The 21,040-nt window shown below is 39.0% G+C and overlaps 2 protein-coding genes across 2 annotated transcripts in view; both read left to right on the forward strand.

Annotated features, from left to right (window-relative positions):
• Positions 1-21,040, forward strand: part of LOC146989309 (uncharacterized) — a 311,632-nt gene that overhangs the window by 95,171 nt on the left and 195,421 nt on the right. The gene's annotated exons all lie outside the window — the stretch shown is intronic.
• Positions 2,607-15,271, forward strand: gorab (golgin, rab6-interacting). The gene is made up of 5 exons (XM_085775482.1): positions 2,607-2,801; positions 5,345-5,708; positions 8,303-8,404; positions 10,336-10,476; positions 14,848-15,271. The coding sequence occupies exons 1-5, from the start codon at positions 2,747-2,749 to the stop codon at positions 15,254-15,256; spliced, it is 1,071 nt and encodes a 356-aa protein (XP_085631608.1). The 5' UTR covers positions 2,607-2,746; the 3' UTR covers positions 15,257-15,271.

A 21,040-nucleotide genomic window follows, 5' to 3' on the forward strand; every position in this document is an offset into this window, starting at 1 on the left:
GGGGGTGGGGGGTGGGGGGGTGGAATTAACTTATTATTGTGGTCAAGGTGAACGAGTTTAATTATAAACAATGGACCAAACATCTTCAAAGTGTTGATCTACTTTATCAAATCAATAATATAAACCATAAAGCCACAGCCGGTGTAGGAATACTGAAGAATTGTGTTTAAGGCAGCTTGAAGGCTATGATAAAAAAACAAACAAAAAAAAAACATCTCACAAATATTCAATCTATATAAAATCAAGTTTATTTGTAAATTTCATTTAAAAAAAAAACTTTATTTATGTTCAACAATGAACAATGTACAACAGTAGGTATATAGGCTACAATGCATATTAGACATTTCCAAATCGCAAAATAGATATGAGACAAACATGTAATGAGAGATGAAAAAGGATAGTAACAAACAAACTTAATAAAATAATAGAAATAAATAATAGAATTAAATAGATAATAGGAATAAAAGAACATGGCAGATATACTTAAAGCAGCAAGTAAGTGATATTTTTGTGTTAATATAAGTCTTAAATAGTTGTATCTTCCGACAGCAATCACTTCTATAGAGTGTTTGGTCTGAAACACGGGTCTGTCAGTCACTCTGCTCTGCTCTGAGCCCAGGAGAAAACTTTCCTTGTATCCTACAACCTTTATCCAATGAGGAGAGAGAACGGCATAAAGGGGCAGTCCTCTCTGTGTGTGCAGCCAAGGGATGCGCCTGAATGTGGTGACGTAGGGACGAGGACCAATAGATCCATGACGAGGGCGGGGGCTGCTAACTCCATCGGCTGACAAGAAGTTATGGTGCGTTCAAGGCAGCCCGTAACTGGTGTTTTTCCGACCTGTGAAGTGGTACCAGTTCGATCTGGTACGAGTTCACGGGTCAGAAGTTACGAGTGGCCGTTATAGTGACTTTCACAGGTAAAACAGGTCGGAAAAACACGAGTGGGTTGCCTGGAATGCTACAAAGTCGTGACTTGAAGCTGTAATTTACGGTTTCTAAAGCCTGCCTGGAACGCAGCATTAGCCAAAACCACCGGATCGCTTACTTCTACTTTAGGATGTTACTTTCAAAAAGCAATTAGTAATAGTTACTTTCCTCAAAAAGTAACTGAGTTAGAAACTGAATTACTACATCATAAAAGTAACTAATTACCAGGAAATAACTGTTTGAGTTAGCATTTTATTGTTGATAACAGTAACGGTGTTGGTTCGTTACTTTAAAAAGTAGGCTAGCTTTGTTATTAGCGCCATTATTTTATAACTCTGTTATTCCAATTGCTGGCTTGAAGGCAATAGCTATGATTTAAAAAAAACACCTCACAAATATTTAATCTATAAAATCTAGTTCATTTGTAAATTAAAAAATGTTTTGTTTTGTTCTATTTTTAGTAATTTGTGAATGGTCACATGAAATGACAAAAAAGTATTCTATTCTATTCTGTTCTTCGTGATTTATATTGTATTTTTATTCCTACTAAAGACGGTTTATAAACCAAGAGCTTCCATGACCAGTCAGCTTCCTGTATGATGTCACTAGGTTTCTGCACGGCCACGCCCCTTTAGGGAGACCAGAGGCAGCAGAGTGTATTGACTCCAATGGGACAATTTAATGTGAACACCGATTATGGTCTGTCCTTTCTCCCCACAGTCACTGAAGTAAATTTTGGACTCATTTTTCACAAGCCACATCTCTTCTGAACAGTTTGACACCAAAATGGCAACTTTCAGACGGACACATCAGGAGAAAATCCACTTTGTTCCAGACCTGTCTCTGTCTCTACGACACACTCTCGCCAGATTTGGCTCAGATCTCCTAGGCAACGTCAAACAAACGGCCGCAAACTCCCGTGAAAATGATTTAAATTATTTTTGTCACGCTAAATATGACTGTTAGTAGTGTAAATATTTAAAGCAGAAGTAAGCGATCCGGTGGTTTTGTCTAACTTCCTGTCAGCAGATGGAGTTAGCAGCCCCCGCCCTCGTCATGGATCTATTGGTCCTCGTCCCTACGTCACCACATTCAGGCGCATCCCTTGGCTGCACACACAGAGAGGACCGCCCCTTTATGCCGTTCTCTCTCCTCATTGGATAAAGGTTGTAGGATACAAGGAAAGTTTTCTCCTGGGCTCAGAGCAGAGCAGAGTGACTGACAGACCCGTGTTTCAGACCAAACACTCTATAGAAGTGATTGCTGTCGGAAGATACAACTATTTAAGACTTAGATTAACACAAACATTCTGCTTACTTCTGCTTTAATCTATAAAATCTAGTTTATTTGTAAATTAAAAAATGTTTTGTTTTTTTTCCTACTTTTTAGTAATGTGTGAATGCTTACGTTTGTGCTACCAGAAACAATCTCGTGGTATGATCACATGAAATGACAAAAAGTATTCTATTCCTTCTATTCTTGCTGATTTATATTTGTGTTTTTATTCCTACTTCTACTTTTGTTTTATTATTTTATACAGTCTATGGTTTTATTCCTATTTCTACATTAGTTTTATTCTTATTTCCGTTCAGGCGGTATCCACGGCTGCTACGTCATCGCTCCTCCTCCTTCCTCTCGGGGTCCTTGACGTGGCAGCAGTAAACAAAGATGGCGGCGGCCACCGGAGCTTCCTGGGGCATGTTTGGACGTTTTCAGCTTTAAAAATGAGTCAAAACTCGGTGTAAATAGTCAGATATTGTTCTCTATGCGGTGTTTGTTCGTCCTGTCTCGGGTTGTGTAGCTGTTAAGTTGTAGAAATGAGCGGCTGGGCCGGTTTCTCTGAGGAGGAGCTGCGGAGGATGCAGCAGAAAGGTAAGTCAGGCTGCTCGCTTTCATTTATCCTCAGCGATTCAAACAGTTTTTTCCTCAATTCGCTAAAACACATTTCTTAAAAACCTCCTCCTGTTGTCTCAAAACCTTAAACACAACCCTAAAACTTCAAACTACATTCACAAAACCAAACTATCACCTCAAAACCAGATCAAAACCAAACACTAAACCAAAATCACTTAGCACTTTCATAAAAACAAAAAAATTAATGAAACTAACAAATACAAACTAAATAGTATATACCCATTGGGCAAAGCAAAAAAACGGACATGGAGCGTTGTAAAAGGTTTGACAGCAGAAATGATCTCTAGGAACTTGAAGGATTAAAACCTGGGTGGACAACCCGGTCAACTAGCTGCTGGAAAGATACAGGGGACAAAACCCCTTTCTTGGGTCATTTGGCTGGTGGAATGATGTAAATGCAAATATTTAGGTAGCTACTACAATGGCATAAATAGTCATACAACTATAACATTTGGCAGAGAGTATCTTGACACATAGGGGGAGGCATGAAAAAAAGATTCTGGGGTTTGTTGCAACTCGATTTTAAGATATCACCCTCAACATCCCAAAAAAGACCAAAAAAAGTACTGTTCGCCTGACAAATTCTCATGAAAATTATCATTTTTCAGCACTTTATGGAGAATATCTATGCTTAACATGTATATAGAAAATGTCCTTAATTCATAAGCTTCCATTTGAGTCCAAGATAGCCTTTCTATCTCAAAAGCTCCACTTGCTGTGGCCAACGGTCTTCTCTATCTATCTGTTCACTTTGGGGAGACCAGAAATAGAATGGTTTCTGATCAGGCCAGTAACGTTAGCAACGGCTGCTCGGTTTCATTTATCCTCACTGATTCAAACTGTTTTTACCCAATTGCTAAAACACATTTCTTAAAAAAACTCCTCCTGTTGTCTCCAAACCTTAAACACAACCCTAAAACTTCAAACTACATTCACAAAACCAAACTATCACATCAAAACCAGTTCAAAACCAAACACTAAACCAAAATCAAAGTGATATCTACATTTAGCACTTTAATAAAAACTAAAAAAATCAATGAAACTAACAAATACAAACTAAATAGAATAGAATAATGTTTCTGTGAATGGATGAACTTGTGCCACCTGTTCTCAGCCACATTGGTCTGATCTCATCATTAGAGGGCAAGACAAGGAAAGTTTATTTGTATAGCACATTTCCGATTCAAACAGTTTTTTCCCCAATTGCTAAAACACATTTCTTAAAAACCTCCTCCTGTTGTCTCAAAACCTTAAAACAAACCTAAAACTTCAAACTACATTCACAAAACACCAGAGTTTCTGTGTTCAGATCAAACACACAGTAAAAACATATTCAGCACAGATCATTCCTTAGATTAGACACGACATACAAGTAATTTAGGACACAGCAGCACTCAGAGCATGAAGTTATGTGACTGAAAATGTTTAATGTAAATGCATTTAGCAAAAGAAAATACAAAATCAAAGTGATATCTACATTTAGCACTTTCATAAGAACTAAAAAAATCAATGAAACTAACAAATGAAGAGTTCATTTGCAAAAGCCACATTGGTCTTATCACATCATTAGAAGGCAAGGCAAGTTTATTTGTATAGCACATTTCCGCAACAAGACAACTCAAGGTGCTTTACATATTAGCAAAATGAGAACATAAAAATCAAACATTATTTAAAAACAGACAAGAGAAAGAATTAAAACAGGTAGAATAATAATAATAATAGAAATATGTGCATTCAGTGTTGAGTAGTTGTGTTTAGTAAAGACGATTTTTGCAACACAAGTCTATCACAGTGTGAGATGTGGTAGAACGTGTTTAAGGTTTCTGCAAAAAAGAGTGTTTGATTCAAAAAATGTTGGTTCAGAGAACGGGTTTTAAAAACCTGTAATTATCTGTTAAAAAGCAAAATAGAATAAAATATATAGCCTATACATACAGCTCTGGAAAAAAATTAAGAGACCACTTCAAAATGATCAGTTCCTCTGGTTTTACTATTCATAGCTATGTGTTTGAGTAAAATGAACACTTTTGTTTCATTCTATAACCTACTGACAACATTTCTCCCAAACTGGAAATAAAATTATTGTCATTTAGAGCATTTATTTATTTGCAGAAAATGACACAAGTCAAAATAACAAAAAAGAAATCTGGTGTTTTCAGACCTTACCGTATATAATGCAAAGAAAACAAGTTCATATTCATTTTAAAACAAGTTCAACAGTACTTTTTAAATTTAGGAAGAGTTTAGAAATCAAAATTGGTGGAATAATCCTAATTTTTATTTATTTCTAATCTTTCTGCCTCATTAAATCTGGTTTGGTTCAGGTGACCAGCTCAGTAGAGTGAGGTTGTGTTGTGTTGGAGTTCAATAGACACTGGAATCGATGTAGAGAAGATGATTTATTAACATCATTTTGGTGTGGTCTCTTTATGTTTTCCAGAGCTGTATATATATATATATTGAGTGTTAATCCAGACTGTGGTTATGTGTTTTTCTTTCAGAGCTGGCGGGTCACACGGCCGCAGCTCGAGGTCGAAAGCCCGCTCCGTCCAACCGCAGTCGGCAGCAGCTGCAGCGGGAGAGAGCGCTGCAGAACGCCGCTCACAGGAACGTAGCTGCAGCAGCCGCAGCAGCAGCAGCAGCCGGCGGTCTGAGTCTTCCACCGGAGCAGCAGCTCGCCAGACCGCCACCGCCACAGATACCGATACCACCGATGATACCGCCGCCGAAGAAGGAGGAGAAGGAGAAGGAGGCTCAGCCCAAAGCAGCAGCTCCAACTGGACCAACTGGACCTGCAGCTCTGAGACCGGAGGAAGAGACAGAGACACCGGCTGTTAAAGAGCTGGAGAAACAAGAGGTGGAACTGTTAGTATCATACACACTGAACTACACACTGAACTACACACTGCACTGCAAAAACTCAAAATCTTTTCAAGAATATTTGTCTCATTTCTAGTCAAAATGTCTCATTTCTAGTCAAAACTAAACTCTTTTCACTTAAAATAAGACTCATCACCTAAAAATGAACTTGTTTTTAGATCATTTTCACTTGTTTCAAACAAATTTTCACTTGAAATAAGTAGAAAAATCTGCCAGTGAAAGCAGGTTTTTTTGTGCTTGTAATAAGAAAGAAAAACTTGCTCCACTATCAGATTTTTCTACTTATTTCAAGTGAAAATCTGCTTGAAAGAAGTAAAAAGTGTCTAAAAACAAGCTGCTTTTTATGTGATGAGTCTTGTTTTAAGTAGAATGAGATTTGTTTGGACTAGAAAATACATTTTTGACTTGAAATGAGACAAATATTCTTGGTAAGATTTTGAGTTTTTGCAGTGTGTGCTACACACTGAGCTACACACTGAGCTACACCAGGGTTCCCATGCGTCCTGGAAAATCTGGAAAACCTGGAAAATGGTTGACCAATTTTTCAGTCATGGTAAACACATGGAAAATTAGAAAAAAAGTCAAATGTCCTGGAAAAGCTTTGAGTTGTCCTGGAAAGTGATTTATTGTCACATCATGACATCAGCTACCCAGAGCTCTGTTTGACTTTTTCAGACGCTGCTAAGGATTTCGTTTCCAAAAAAAACAAAAAAACAAGCATGTTGTGCTGTTCTATGATAAATGTGTTATAATTTCTAAGCATTTAAGAGATTATTTCATTAGTTAGAGCCGTAGACTGCACGTCTTTAAATTAGATTGCTGGGAGAGAGAATGAGAGAGAGGAATGAACAGAAACAAACTGATTAAATGTACAAAATAAGGTTCCATTGTTGAAAGTATGAGTATGAACCCTGTACACACTGAGCTACAAACTGTCCAGACCTCAGCTGATATTGGTCCATCCATATCCCGGTTACGAGCGATATCCCGTTTGTGATCATACTCAGAATGCTGCGTTAACATGATTTATTTAGTTTTTTACATGTATTTATTGTGCACGGTTAAAAATGCACAAGTTAAAGGAACAATCTGACAATTTGCAGCGCTGGAAGAGGAGAAAACTCAAAGGGCTCATTACAGTAGACGCCTCCCTCCATCTTTGGTTAACAATGTAAACGCTCTGAGAGACTGATGCTGCTGCCTCAGTGTGAGGTAGAAACAGCTGCTGGTGTCTCCCTGCATCCAGCTGTTCCTGCTTTCATCAGCCCGTTATGTGACAGTGCACATTATCTACTCACTCACACACACACACACACACACACACACACCACCAAGCCCCAGGGGAGGAGTTAAAATGTTACTTAGATCTGATCTGGGTTGAGTTATTAAAAGGTGTGTGAGTCACATGTTGGTGGTCTGTGGTGCAGGAAGCAGAGGACTCACTCACGTTTCACCTTTTACATTGTTTTAATGGAGGATGTTTTTTTTTTTTTTATTTGGAAAGGCAGGTTTCTGTTTCATGCAATAATAACAGCATTTCAGACTTTCTTTAAAGGGATAGTTCAACATTTTGGCAATTTGGCCCATTGCCATAATCCCTATAGTCATAGCAGTAGGTTCTTTACCTTTAATTGTCGGTGCAAGCTGTTTTTAGAACGGCGGAGCAGAGCCGTGAGCTGCTCAGAGCTACGCTACGGAGGCTCATTATGGGATTTCTTGGTTTCCCTCATCATCAAACTCATCAAATACACAATCCAACAACTCCACAACGCTCTGGTGGACAAGTTGTGAGCTGCACATTCACCACGCTATGAGATAATAACACAACGTTACCACACAGAGTTGTTCTAGAGGGAAATACAGAGACTGTTGATGAAAAACTGTCCCTGAAGGCAACGAGCATATCAGCGGTTTTGCATGAATTTCCCTCTAAAACAACTCTGTCTGGTAACATCCTGTTAACTTTATTTCTTTTAACCTTATTTAACCAGGAAATGACTCATTGAGACCAAAAATCTCTTTGACCAAAGTGTCCAGACCAAGACAGCAGCGTCTTTGAGGTTGAACTGATAAAGATAAAGTTGCATGTTGCTTAAACCGTAGTATTTTCTCCAGAATATTGATATTTTTTGGCATTTTGCACAATTCGTATGTATTATTCACATTCCCTTTAGTTCATTTTTAAAGGTTTCACTCCCTCCACGTCGTCGTCATCGGTGGTGATGTGTTTTTCACTCTGATATCTGTGACTTTTTAAAAATCTTTCTTCACAAAACAAAACTAAAACAACAGATTCTTTTTTTAACATCAGCCTCAAACAAACCTTGAAGTTTGGTCTTCACTGTTAAAGTGGAAGGTAAGGGATGGAGACGTGGAGACAGACGTTTTGCAGGATGAAACAGAGGGAGATCAGATCACCACACAATGAACATTTCCACTAAATGCTGAAGTTGCACGTTTGCACGACTTTGAGCGTGAAGTTGAAGCATCTCGGCTCCTTCCTGAGGTGTCACAGTCATGGTGATGTTTGATGTTTTATGTTTTATATTTTATATTTTCTTCTGTGTGTCTGTCTGCAGGCGGGAGAAGACTCGTCTGGAGCAGCTGCAGCAGGAGCAGAAAGTCATCGAGGAGAGGAACAAACGCAAGAAAGCTCTGCTGGCCAAAACCATCGCTGAGAAGTAAGAGCAGACAGCCGACCGACTCGGTGGCGAGCAGGGCTGGGCGATAAAACGATAACGATATATATCGCGATATAACTTTACTCAATAGCAATATGAAACGTGGTCGATAGAAAGTCGATAGGTTTCATTCATTCATTCATTCATGTTTTGAAACAGCCAATGAAAACGAGAGTTGCGCCGCGCTGAACCAATGGCTGAGCCGGCCAGGTTAGGTTGACACAGCACAGAGAAACAAGCGCTAACCGCTGCGATTTCTCTTCCTTTTTCTTTTCCAGCCGGGTTTAGGCTGAGAATGATCGCTAATTAACGGGCCACGTCAGGTCTGGGTTTTAATGTTCAGGTCCGTTTCTAACTGTAGCAGCAGCAGAGAGATGGAGCAGCTCCTGTATGGGGAGCCTGGCTCTAGTCTGACTTAACTCCTGTCTGATGTAATGTTAAAGAACGCCTGAACAGCGGAGTGATAATGTCTGTAAAAAGACCCAGTGCTGTTGTACTGTATATCAGCACTCATGTCTCTTGTCCAATGAAATTATTTGGTTGAAACTAACTGTATATAATACCAGTTTTATTTATCTGAATTTGTTATTAGGCTACTCGTTGCTTTTCTATGTTAAAGCAGAAGTAAGTGATATATTTGTGTTAATATAAGTCTTAAATAGTTGTATCTTCCGACAGCAATCACTTCTATAGAGTGTTTGGTCTGAAACACAGGTCTGTCAGTCACTCTGCTCTGCTCTGAGCCCAGGAGAAAACATTTATCGTATCCTACAGTTTTTATCCAATGAGGAGAGAGAACGGCATGCAGGGCTGTGTGTGCAGCCCATAGACTGTAAAAAGAATGGACGTAGCGTCCGTGACGTCACCCATTGGTTTGGGGGAGTCTGTTTTGTGCCGCTACTACGGGGGTTTGAGCCGCGCCATGTTGGATTCTACTTGCCATATTTGGAGCGGTGCGGCCGTTGGCCGGCCGAGAGCCCGCCCACTGGCCTCGTAGCAGCGGTCTCCGGACCTGTCACTCAACGGTTCTGCGCCCTAATTGGCCAGAACTTTAAACCTAATAACAGTAAAACGGTAGAGTTTAAAAAAAAATTCACCCCCCTCAGAGTGTGTGCGGGGGTAGAAACTATCGGTTGAGACCAAAAAAATGAAATGTACCAGGCTGTAAATATGTTTTTTAAAGCTGTAAAATCGGCTATTTTAACATGGGGCTCAATTGGAGTTGCTCCCTTCTGGAGCCAGCCCCCAGAGGAAGAAGAGGGGATTGCAGTTTGTTGAACGCGGAAGTGAGCTTCACTTCTCAGACCGACAACTGCCCCCTTGGTGCAGCCAAGGGACGCCGTGAATGTGGCGACGTAGGGACGAGGACTGTTATGGTGCGTTCAAGGAAACTCGTATTTTTCCGACCGTGAAGTGGTACCAGTTCGATCTGGTACGAGTTCACGGGTCAGAAGTTACGAGTGGCCGTTATAGTGACTTTCACCGGTAAAACAGGTCGGAAAAACACGAGTGGGTTGCCTGGAGCGCTACAAAGTCGTAAGTTGTGACTTGAAGCTGTAATTTACGATTTCAAAAGCCTGCCTGGAACGCAGCATTAGCCAAAACGACCGGATCGCTTACTTCTGCTTTAATCATTACATCTGAATGTTCAATTTTTGACGGAAAATAAATATTTAAATCAGAAATGACCTTCTGATATCTTCAAATCTCACTTGTGAGTATGATGGAACATTTAGGCTTGACAAAAACAGTGACTTGAGTCCTATCGTGATATATATCGATATCGACTGATACGAAAAAAATGATCGTGATAGGATTTTTTCTCATATCGCCCAGCGGCGGTGATGACGACGATGACGACGACACAACGATGGGTTAACCCTTAAACGTCTGTCTGTGATGTGATGTTGTGTTGTTCTCTTCCTCCTCAGGTCGAAGCAGACGCAGGCCGAGGCGGTGAAGCTGAAGAGGATCCAGAAGGAGCTGCAGGCGCTGGACGACATGGTGTCCAACGACATCGGCATCCTGAGAGGACGGATAGAGCAGGCCAGCTGGGACTACAGCACCGCTAGGTACACACACACACACACACACACAGTTGTTTTAGTTTTCAACAAGTCTCTCACCATGTTTCAGCGATATGGAGCTTTATTGAAACAGTCAAACTCAATTAAATATCATGAATATCGATGAAAAGTTAATACGGTCGATCTCGGTCGATTCTCTGAACGTCGGTAACGGCCGACACTCGCCTCGTTGTCTCGTTGACATCGGCCTTCGGGGGATGTGACCTACAACGTACACATTCAGTTTGTTAAAGGGATAGTTCACCCTAGAATGATATTTCACTCATTATCTACTCACCCTCATGTTGACTAAGGGCTGGAAGAAGTTTCAGAGTCCACCGTCCCTTCTCTGAGTTACAGGGGGTCTCGGCGTAGCAGTGCATTTCAATGCCACGGTTGTAAAGGGACACCAGAGCTCTAAGTAAAAAAACACACACAAAAAAACATCCAAATACCTCCATGCTGCTCGTATGTAATGTCCGTCTTGTGCTGAAGCCCCAAATTGCGTAATTGTCCCGAAAAAAATTAAATAAGTCCACATTCCAAGCATGTTTGTAGCGGAAGCTTCTCGAAGCTCCTCTTCCTGGTCCGTCCAAATCTCGCGTGATTCGCAGTAACCGCACTGACGCCAGCGCAAATCATGCGAGATTTGGACGGACCAGGAAGAGGAGCTTCGAGAAGCTTCCGCTACAAACATGCTTGGAATATGGACTTATTTAATTTTTTTCGGGACAATTACGCAATTTGGGGCTTCAGCACAAGACGGACATTACATACGAGCAGCATGGAGGTATTTGGATGTTTTTTTGTGTGTGTTTTTTTACGAAGAGCTCTGGTGTCCCTTTACAACCGTGGCATTGAAATGCACTGCTACGCCGAGACCCCCTGTAACTCAGAGAAGCCACGGAGGACTCTGAAACTTCTTCCAGCCCTTAGTCAACATGAGGGTGAGTAGATAATGAGCGAAATATCATTCTAGGGTGAACTATCCCTTTAAAGTCAGTTTGTCAGTTGTGTGGGCGTGATGAAGATTTCTTGGTTTTTCTTTACACTAAAGAGAAATAATTAAAGCTGTACAGAAAAGAAAATTGAATTTGAGCCCATTATGGGTCTTAACATTAGTGTAATAATTCATTTATCAGACGATGTAGACCAAACTTTGTGCAAAATTCTATTTTTAAGTAAATCCGGGATGAAAGTGGGGTAGTTTTTTTCCACATTGGATAATGCAGGCGCACGGATTATACGCCAACTCACGTATCCCTCCGCCCAGGGTTAGCGCCCGCCGATCAGCAGTTGGTTAGGTCCAAATAAAAACTGTGTTTTTCCTGCACTTTGAAGGGCTGGAAAAAATTATATTATAGCGAACAATGGAACTGTGTATTTTTTTTCAGGTAAAACCTCTTTTAGGCCGTGAAAATAGGCCGTTTCTTTGGGCCTGTTCACAACACTGTATGTTGTAAATCTCTGGGCAGGGCTATTATGGGCTGGCGTTGCTAACGGGAGGAGTGCAGAGAGTCTTCTACTGCAATTAAAGTACTTAGGGGCTATTTGGAGATCATACAACCCCACTTTAAAAATATGCTACTATCCCTTTAACGTTAATGTTATTTGACACTTCGGTATCCAGCCAGACTTCCACAGTCGGTGCATCTGTGGTGTGTTGTGTTGCAAAGTGAGAAGAGACTGAAACTCTCTAATTGATCAAAAACAACCCGTGTGTAGTTGTATTTCCGTGCTCACTAGACAAACCAGACGCTGTTTAATTTCTGCAGACGTCACCGTGTGAGTCGCTGTAGAGACGGGGTGAGAACTGAGGAGTCGTTCGTTCTCAATGATTAAACGACTCTTAAATCTCTTAAATCTCAGTGTTAATGTTGAAATGAGGCTTTTAAAACAGGTTGATAATGATCCTGCTGCTTCCCAGAAACTAAACTGAGGAAATGTTGTTAAACATGTTCATCTTTGTTCCTGTGTGAACTCTTCTTCTCATCGACATTACACTGAACATTATGAGCTCCTTAACTGTCAATCATCACCCTAAAAGAGCCATCCCATCACCTGGTGCAGTACAGTAGATGTACAGTCAGTCTCCATAGAAACGCTGCCCCCTGCAGCTGCTCCTCAGTTACTAATGAGATGAGATCACTGAGACTGAATCAAACGTCTGTTTCTAACATCTCTGCATCGTGAATCCACATCCTTCGTTTCAGAAAGAAGTTGGAGTTATATTAATGTGATCTGAGCTGCAGCTGTTTGTTATCGTCCCTGTTCATTCATCCTTTTGTTCATCATAACAAGTTCCCTGAACGCTCCTCAGGTTCTGGAGGCTGGAACCAGAAAATATTAGTTTTGTTTTCTTGTTTTATTGATGTTGGATTTTAAAAAAGTGTATTAATCAGATAATAATTCTGTAATTTCCCAGCTTGGGATCAATAAAGTATATCTATCTATCTATAATAAAAAAAACCAGGGCTCTGGCTGCACCCAGTCCTGCTCCTCAAAGGGTTAATGGAGGTAGTTCTCCTGTACGGTGGCTCAGAGGGCTCAACATGAAAACACACTACACAGTCACACGCTGCAAATCCAGAAAAAAACTAAAAACTCCTGAATGAAAGGCGGCAGAAAGAAGTGAACTTAAGTTGTCTGGTCCTTTTTTTCAAGAAATCCTTTCACAACTTGAATAATTAGATGTATTAAGAAAAGGAAGAAGAACAAGAACAACAAAAGTAGCATAAAATCAGTTTAAATAACGGCTGCAGACGCCGCCATGCAACATTTTTTTTAATATATCATCTGTGAACTTTTCTTTTTACAACTCGGGTTCAGGTTACTTGATTGTAAACTAGTTTTACAGTCGAGAGTCGAAACAAGCAACACAAATCAAACAATCAAAATCAAAACAAGATATAACAACAGACATAAAACAAGAAACAAATTAGACTCGAAATAAATATAAAAGCATGAAATAAAAACAAATAATTAAAAACGCCAAGAGTAAATTTCCTACAGATATAGGTAAAAAAAAAAAACTGTGTGATTGCAGCTGGAACAAACCTGTTTTTGTAACGTTTTGTTCTACAGTTTGGGACTGAAAACCTCCGTCCGGTGCCAACTAGATTCATGCCTATAGCCACTTACATTACCCGTATATACATATACATATACATATACATATACATATACATGTACATATACATATACATATACATATACATATACAGGAGCTCAGTGAGGAGTTTGATCTGTGACATGAACTCAAACCACTGTGACTGAGGAGAAACCTTCAGCATTTCCACAGAAGGTTTTATCAATCTGTGGTTGCTCAACATGGAATACATAACATCACCGCTGGTCATAAGGGAAAACTCAACATATGTTGCATTTTAAAAAACAGCTGAAAACTTAAAACATGGCTGACTGATAACCAGCTCTGTGAACATTAAGGGTAGTTCTCTTATTATAGATGACTAAAAATAGTCGCCACTTTACTCCATGCATTTTAAAAACCAGCACTTCATGACTGATGCACTAATGAATCTTAACAGCGCTATACGACACCTTTGTGGATTAAATGCATTTTAATGTTACTACTACTCCTTGCTCCTCCTGACTGAAGCTACTGTGTGATATGTTGTATATATTGTGACATGGTATTTGTACCATGTTGTGCTGCAGATGTAAATTAGCCTTAGAGCTCAATCTGGTGTTTTTACATATTGTATGTTCATGAATATGCAGGGAGTCCCGTTACTTAAGCAATATATCACGACTGGCAGTGGTAGAATGAGCATAGACCACGGACTGGAGTGATATATTGCTTTTATAAAACGGTTACCAATAAAGGCAATATAAAAGAGGGATACACAATCAATTTCATGTAGTTTTATTTAACCAGAAAAACATATTATCCAATAAAATAGCCTCACTGTGGAAAAACTAGTCCCACCTCTCCAGACGTTAGCTCCTAGTTAGCTCTGCATCTGGTCTTTTCCTCTGTCACTGCTCAGTCCCCTCTACCATTGTTAACCCTCCCCGGAGGTGAAAGTTCACCTTAAACATGTGAATTCAACTACTTTAGTCCATTTTTTAACATCGTAAAGACATCAGCTGTCTTTTGCTACGGACTGCAACAGTCCGTTGTCATGGATACATGACAACAACTTCCATTCATACCAGTCATACGTGCCTGAGGCGGAGTGATAGCCTACGCTGTGATAAGGCTTTAGAATAGTAGCTGTGGTATATGCTCAATATACCACGGTTAACAACCAATCAGATCGCTGGATTTCACCTTTCTGTTTTATAAAAATAAATAGATGAAGTGAACATGTTGAACTGAACCCGTTGTGTTCTCCCCCCCCCCCCCCCCCTCAGGAAGCGGTACGAGCGAGCGGAGGCGGAGTACGTGGTGGCCAAGCTGGACCTGCACAAGAAGACGGAGGTGAAGGAGCAGCTGACGGAGCATCTCTGCGCCATCATCCAGCAGAACGAGCTGCGTAAGGCTCACAAGCTGGAGGAGCTGATGCAGCAGCTGCAGCTGCAGGAGGGGGAGGGGGAGGAGAGGAAGGAGGAGAACGGAGCGGTGCAACCCACTACTACTACGCAGAAGGAGGAGGAAGAGGAGGAGGAGGAGGAGAGGAGGGAAGGCGGCGACGGCAGCAGCGGCGGCGACGAAGCTGCAAAGACTGAAGCTGATTGTGACTCTGTAGGAAACTGTAGAGAAACTCAGAGAGACGGAGAGAAAGAGACAAGAGAGACACCGCCTGCACTCACACAGCACTGACAATGACTGACTGACTGACTGACTGTAGACTGGTGCATCATGCAGAGGTTTGTTAACGTGAACAGTTCATCAAGTGGAAGATGAAATGATCCAAAAGACATAAAGTTAAACATGAAACACTCCCTTTACAGCTCTGGAAAACATGAAGAGACCGCTCCAAAATGATCAGTTCCTCTGGTTTTACTATTCATAGCCACGTGTTTGAGTAAAATCAACACTTTTGTTTCATTCTATAACCTACTGACAACATTTCTCCCAGAAATATTCTCATTTAGAGCATTTATTTACAGAAAATGGCAACAGATCAAAATAACAAAAAGATTCTGACAATGACAGCTGACTGACTGGTGCATCATGCAAGCGTTTGTTAACGTGAACAGTTCATCAAGTGGAAGGTGAAATGATCCAAAAGACATAAAGTTAAACATGAAACACTCTTTATTTCAATATTTTCATCAATCTCAGTGTATTATTGTAGTTTTCTACAGTTTCAGAGTGAAAAAGGGAAACAAAGCAGCAGCAGAAGAATGGGAAACTCTCAGAGAACTTTGACCAAGGAATCAGACTAGATATTTACTATTTACACACTGGGGGAGTTTACAAAGGGGGGGGGGAGGGGGTTACTAGCTATATAAGGAGACCAGTCCAAACTAGGTATGTGTTTGAGTAAAATTAAATTTAAAAAAATTTTGTTTCATTCTATCAACGACCAACAACATTTCTCCCAAAATTGAAATAAAAATATTGTCATTTAGAGCTTTTATTGGCTGAAAATGACTAAACTAGTCTAAACAACAGACATATCAAGTCTTTTCAGACCTTGAATAATAATAATAATAATAATAGGCTAATGCAAAGAAAACATGTTCATATTTATTCCTAAACAACACAGCAAGAATATTTTAACTCAGGAAGAGTTTATAAATCAGTTTTTGTGGGATAATGTCTTAATGTTTAATCCCAGCAGTGGTTTTTATGAGTTGTGTTTGTGTTGGTGTTTAAAATAGAAAAGAAAAGAACATACATGTAGAGATGCTTTAAGAAACATTTGTGAAAGTGCTCTCTTATTTTTTTTCCAGAGCTGTATATATATACATATATATATAGTTTAAACTGTAAAGGGAGGGTTTCATGTTTAACTTTATGTCTTTTGGATCATTTCATCTTCCACTGGATGAACTGTTTAACACATTAACAGACATTTTAAACCAGAGGGGGACAAACTTTATCATGCTGTTTCACCTGATAGAATGAATCATGAATGAATGAATGAATGAATGAAGTCTCTCTCATATGAAACCAGATTGAACTGGAACTCAAATACGATCAGTGAGTTTTTGTCTGAACATTTTGTGACTGAGTTGAAAACAACTTGAAAAAAAGAGAAGATGATGAAGAAGTTCATTCAGATATAAACTCAGAACCAGTCGGCATGGCGACACTACAACACTAGAAGACTAGAAGCAGATTCTGCTGAGTCATGGATCACTCCTACTGTATCTGCACATTATACTTTATCTATAATAATAATTATAATAATTGTGGTGGTTAATGTAAATCAATAGTTTGTATTGGTGGTGGGTCTGGACCTCAACGATCCACCTCATGTTACGTCTCTTGTTTTTTATTTTTAATTAAACTATATAATATATGATTATTTCTGCATCTTGGTGCAAATATAACAAAGTAAATGAGTAAATCTTTATAAAAAACTAAAACTACAGCAGCCTGCAGCTCTGTCAGGATGTTTTAATCTTCCTCTTTCTGCTTCACTTCCGTCGTCGTTGTCGTCAAAGTCGAACAGTTAAATGAAACGTTTTGTTCTGTAGAAGAATGAGAATTTAATTTATGTTGCTACATAGAAATAATTTGAGTCCAGTTTGCAGCTTCTCACACACTGCAAAAACTCAAATATTTGTCTTATTTCCAGTCAAAATAAATCTCATTATGCTTAAAATAGACTCATCGCATAAAAAGCAGCTTGTTTTTAGACACTTTTTACTTTTTTCAAGCAGATTTTCACTTGAAATAAGTAGAAAAATCTGATAGTGGAGCAAGTTTTTCTTTCTTATTACAAGCACAAAAAAAACTTGCTTTCACTGGCAGATTTTTCTACTTATTTCAAGTGAAAATTAGTTTGAAACAAGTGAAAATGATCTAAAAACAAGTTACGTTTTAGGTGATGAGTCTTATTTTAAATGGAAATAGATACGTTTTGACTAGAAATGAGACATTTGGACAAGAAATAAGACAAATATTCTTGGAAAGATTTTAAAGTTTTTGCAGTGCAATGAACGATGAACAACAAGAAGTGAAGAGATTTAAACACAGACAGGAAGTGGTTCAGGTCTGAGCTGCTCAACAACTAGAAGAACATGGAGCTGAGCCGACTGCTGCTGCTCTATATGTGCTTCCACAAATCGACACACACATACTACACTGCAAAAACTCAAAATCTTTCCAAGAATATTTGTCTTCTTTCTTGTCAAAATGTCTCAATTTTAGTCTAAACTAATCTCTTTCCACTTAAAATAAGACTCATCACCTAACAATTAACTTGTTTTTAGATCATTTTCACTTGTTTCAAACTAATTTTCAATTGAAATAAGTAGAAAAATCTGCCAGTGAAAGCAAGTTTTTTGTGCTTGTAAAAAAAACTTGATCCACTGTCAGATTTTTCTACTTATTTAAAGTGGAAAATTTGCTTGAAAAAAGTAAAAAGTGTCTGAAAACAAGCTGCTTTTTAAATGTGATGAGTCTTATTTTTTTTAAGTATAATGAGATTTGTTTTGACTAGAAACGACATTTTGACTAGAAATAAGACAAATATTCTTGGTAAGATATTGAATTTTTGCAGTGTACACACACAGCTACTACACACAGCTCCTATTCCAAACATGTGCTTCTTCAGACTTGTGTGAATTGTCTGTGTGAGTCCAGTAGACGGTTATGATTGTCGAGCAGCGACGGCTACGCTCACTTCCTGGATGGATGAAAACCCTCTGTGTGTGTGTCTGTGTGTATCTATGGGTGTGTGTGTGTGTGTGTGTGTGTGTAGTAGATGTTGTAACATGTCGGATGGCTCTAGTCTCGTGTTTCACAGAGTTTAAACCGTCGTCAGAGCGGCGATCGGCCTCCTGGACGAGGACGGTGAGACGCAACTGGACTCTACTGTTGTGTGTCTGTCCGTGTGTGTCTGTGTGTGTGTGTATCTGACCAAAGTCTGCTTTAATAATGACTCAGATCGTTGTGTTGTGTTGCACAGAGACAGAGAGACGCGGTGATGTAAAGAGGAGGAGGTGGTTGGATGTTTGAGTGGAGACTCCACGGTGATATTTTACTAAAATAAAGTGTAAAAAGCAACGTTTCTGCTTCTGTCTGTTATGTGGCTTCTTCTGCACCACAACACTGCAAAAACTCAGAGAATATTTGTCTTATTTCTAGTCAAAATGTAATTTCTAGTCAAAACAAATCCCATTATACTTAACATAAGACTCATCGCATAAAAAGCAGCTTGTTTTTAGACACTTCTTACTTCTTTCAAACAGATTTTCACTTGAAATAAGAAAGAAAAATCTGATAGTGGAGCAAGTTTTTCTTTCTTATTTCAAGCACAAAAAAAAACTTGCTTTCACTGGCAGATTTTTCTACTTATTTCAATTGAAAATTAGTTGACAACAAGTGAAAATGATCTAAAAACAAGTTCATTTTTAGGTGATGAGTCTCATTCTAAGTGAATAGAGATTAGTTTTGACTAGAAATGAGACATTTTGACAAGAAATACGACAAATATTCTTGGAAAGATGTAGAGTTTTTGCAGTGTGTGTGTGTGTGTGTGTGTGGGGGGGGGGCACTGTAGGACTCCCATCACTTCTTTCTTTCTCTTTTCTTTCTTTTCTTTTCTTTTTTTTTTTAAAGTGCTGTAAGTGTTTCTGTAAAGTGCTTTGAGATTTTTTTTTTTTACAGCGCTGCGACCGGTCACATCTGGCTGCAGACAGACAGAGCTCCGGCTGTAAAGACACAGAGAGGAGGAGGAGGGAGGAGGAGGAAGAGGAGGGGCTGGGGGGGTTAATTAGTCAGGAGGAGGTGGGAGAGTGACCACCAGACCCCCCCCAGCTGAGACGACCAAGGTCAAACACCGTCTGAATCCTCACACTGACTCCAGATCTGTTGTTCAGGTAAAACACATTGATCTGTCTGCTGCAGAAACGATTTGTACTTTATTTGAGTATTAGATTTCTTTGGTACTTATTACTCTTACTTGAATACATTTCCAAAAGACAAATATTAGTACTTTTACTGGAGTTAATTAGTAGGAAGGCTGAAAAGTACTGGTTACTTTCAGGTCTTTTTCTAAAATCCTATTGGACACAAGCTGTGTTTGTCTGTGAAGGAAACCCTGACCCCTAAAAGCAGCACATCAGAGCAGCTGAGCAGCAAAGAGTTCATTCTCACTAACAAGAGTTAAAAGCTCCTTACATTCATTTACAAACTATTAGAGTCATTCATTGATGTGAACAATAAGACATTTACTCTGACTCTTATTTTGACTTAAAGTACATTTAAAAGCATGTACTTTTGGATACTTAAAGGGATAGTATCATTTTTTTAAAGTGTGGTTGTATGATCTACAAATAGCCCCTAAGTACTTTAATTGCAGTAGAAGACTCTCTGCACTCCTCCCGTTAGCAACGCCAGCCCATAATAGCCCTGCCCAGAGATTTACAACATACAGTGTTGTGAACAGACCCAAAGAAACGGCCTATTTTCACGGCCTAAAAGAGGTTTTACCTGAAAAATAATACACAGTTCCATCGTTCGCTATAATATAATTTTTTCCAGCCCTTCAAAGTGCAGGAAAAACACAGTTTTTATTTGGACCTAACCAACTCACGTATCCCTCCGCCCAGGGTTAGCGCCCACCGATCAGCGGTGCATGACACTACATCATGACAGTAGAGTAGCATTGTAAAAAATACAGAGCACAAGATCAATAGATCAATATTATTATTAATGATAATAAAAAAAATAACATTTAATTATTTAATTCTGCACGAATGAATCCTACATTTATATTTATTGAAGTGTCATGCACCACCGGCCTATAAGGGCTTTACAAGACACATTACATATCTAGACAACAGACAAAATCATCAGAGCACAGACAAAACACAAACCACATGGAATTCACATTAATAATTCACTTTTTCTTTTTACTTTTTATGAAAGTAGCTCTAGTAAAGACTTCTTTTCTGAAAAACCATTATAACTTTACCTCATCATCATCATCATCATCAACCCAAAACAACTCAGGCTTCACATTTTCTCCAGCTCTGTTCTCTGCTCAGAATGAATTCATTCTTATAAAATAAAACATTGTTTTGCCTTGATGCCACCTATGATGTAACTTGAAGATTATTTTTTTAAAAGAGCATTTATTTAGTCTTTAAAAAAATCACTCTTAGAAAAAAAGTTAAATTTGAAGAAGAAAATATTAAAATGTCCTTTTATCTAACATAATTTTTTTAATAGGCTATTATATTATATAATATTATAATAGTTGTACTTTTACTCAACTGATTTAGATTTATAATAAATAAATAAATGTAGCCTAATGTTATTCTGTTTAAAGATAAACTGGTAAAACGAGCTGCAAGTAAACGCCCTTCTGCCATGTTAATACCCGAGTCATAAAGTCTCAGGTTTTTTTATTTAGTTTTTAAATGAATGAGTTAATGACGTGCAGCCAGAGTGGAGATACGAGGTTTTATGTTTTTAGTTTTT

Source organism: Trachurus japonicus, chromosome 4 (genome assembly GCF_045865225.1).
Source record: "Trachurus japonicus isolate A0001 chromosome 4, Traja_1.0".
Classification (NCBI taxonomy): Eukaryota; Metazoa; Chordata; class Actinopteri; order Carangiformes; family Carangidae; genus Trachurus; species Trachurus japonicus.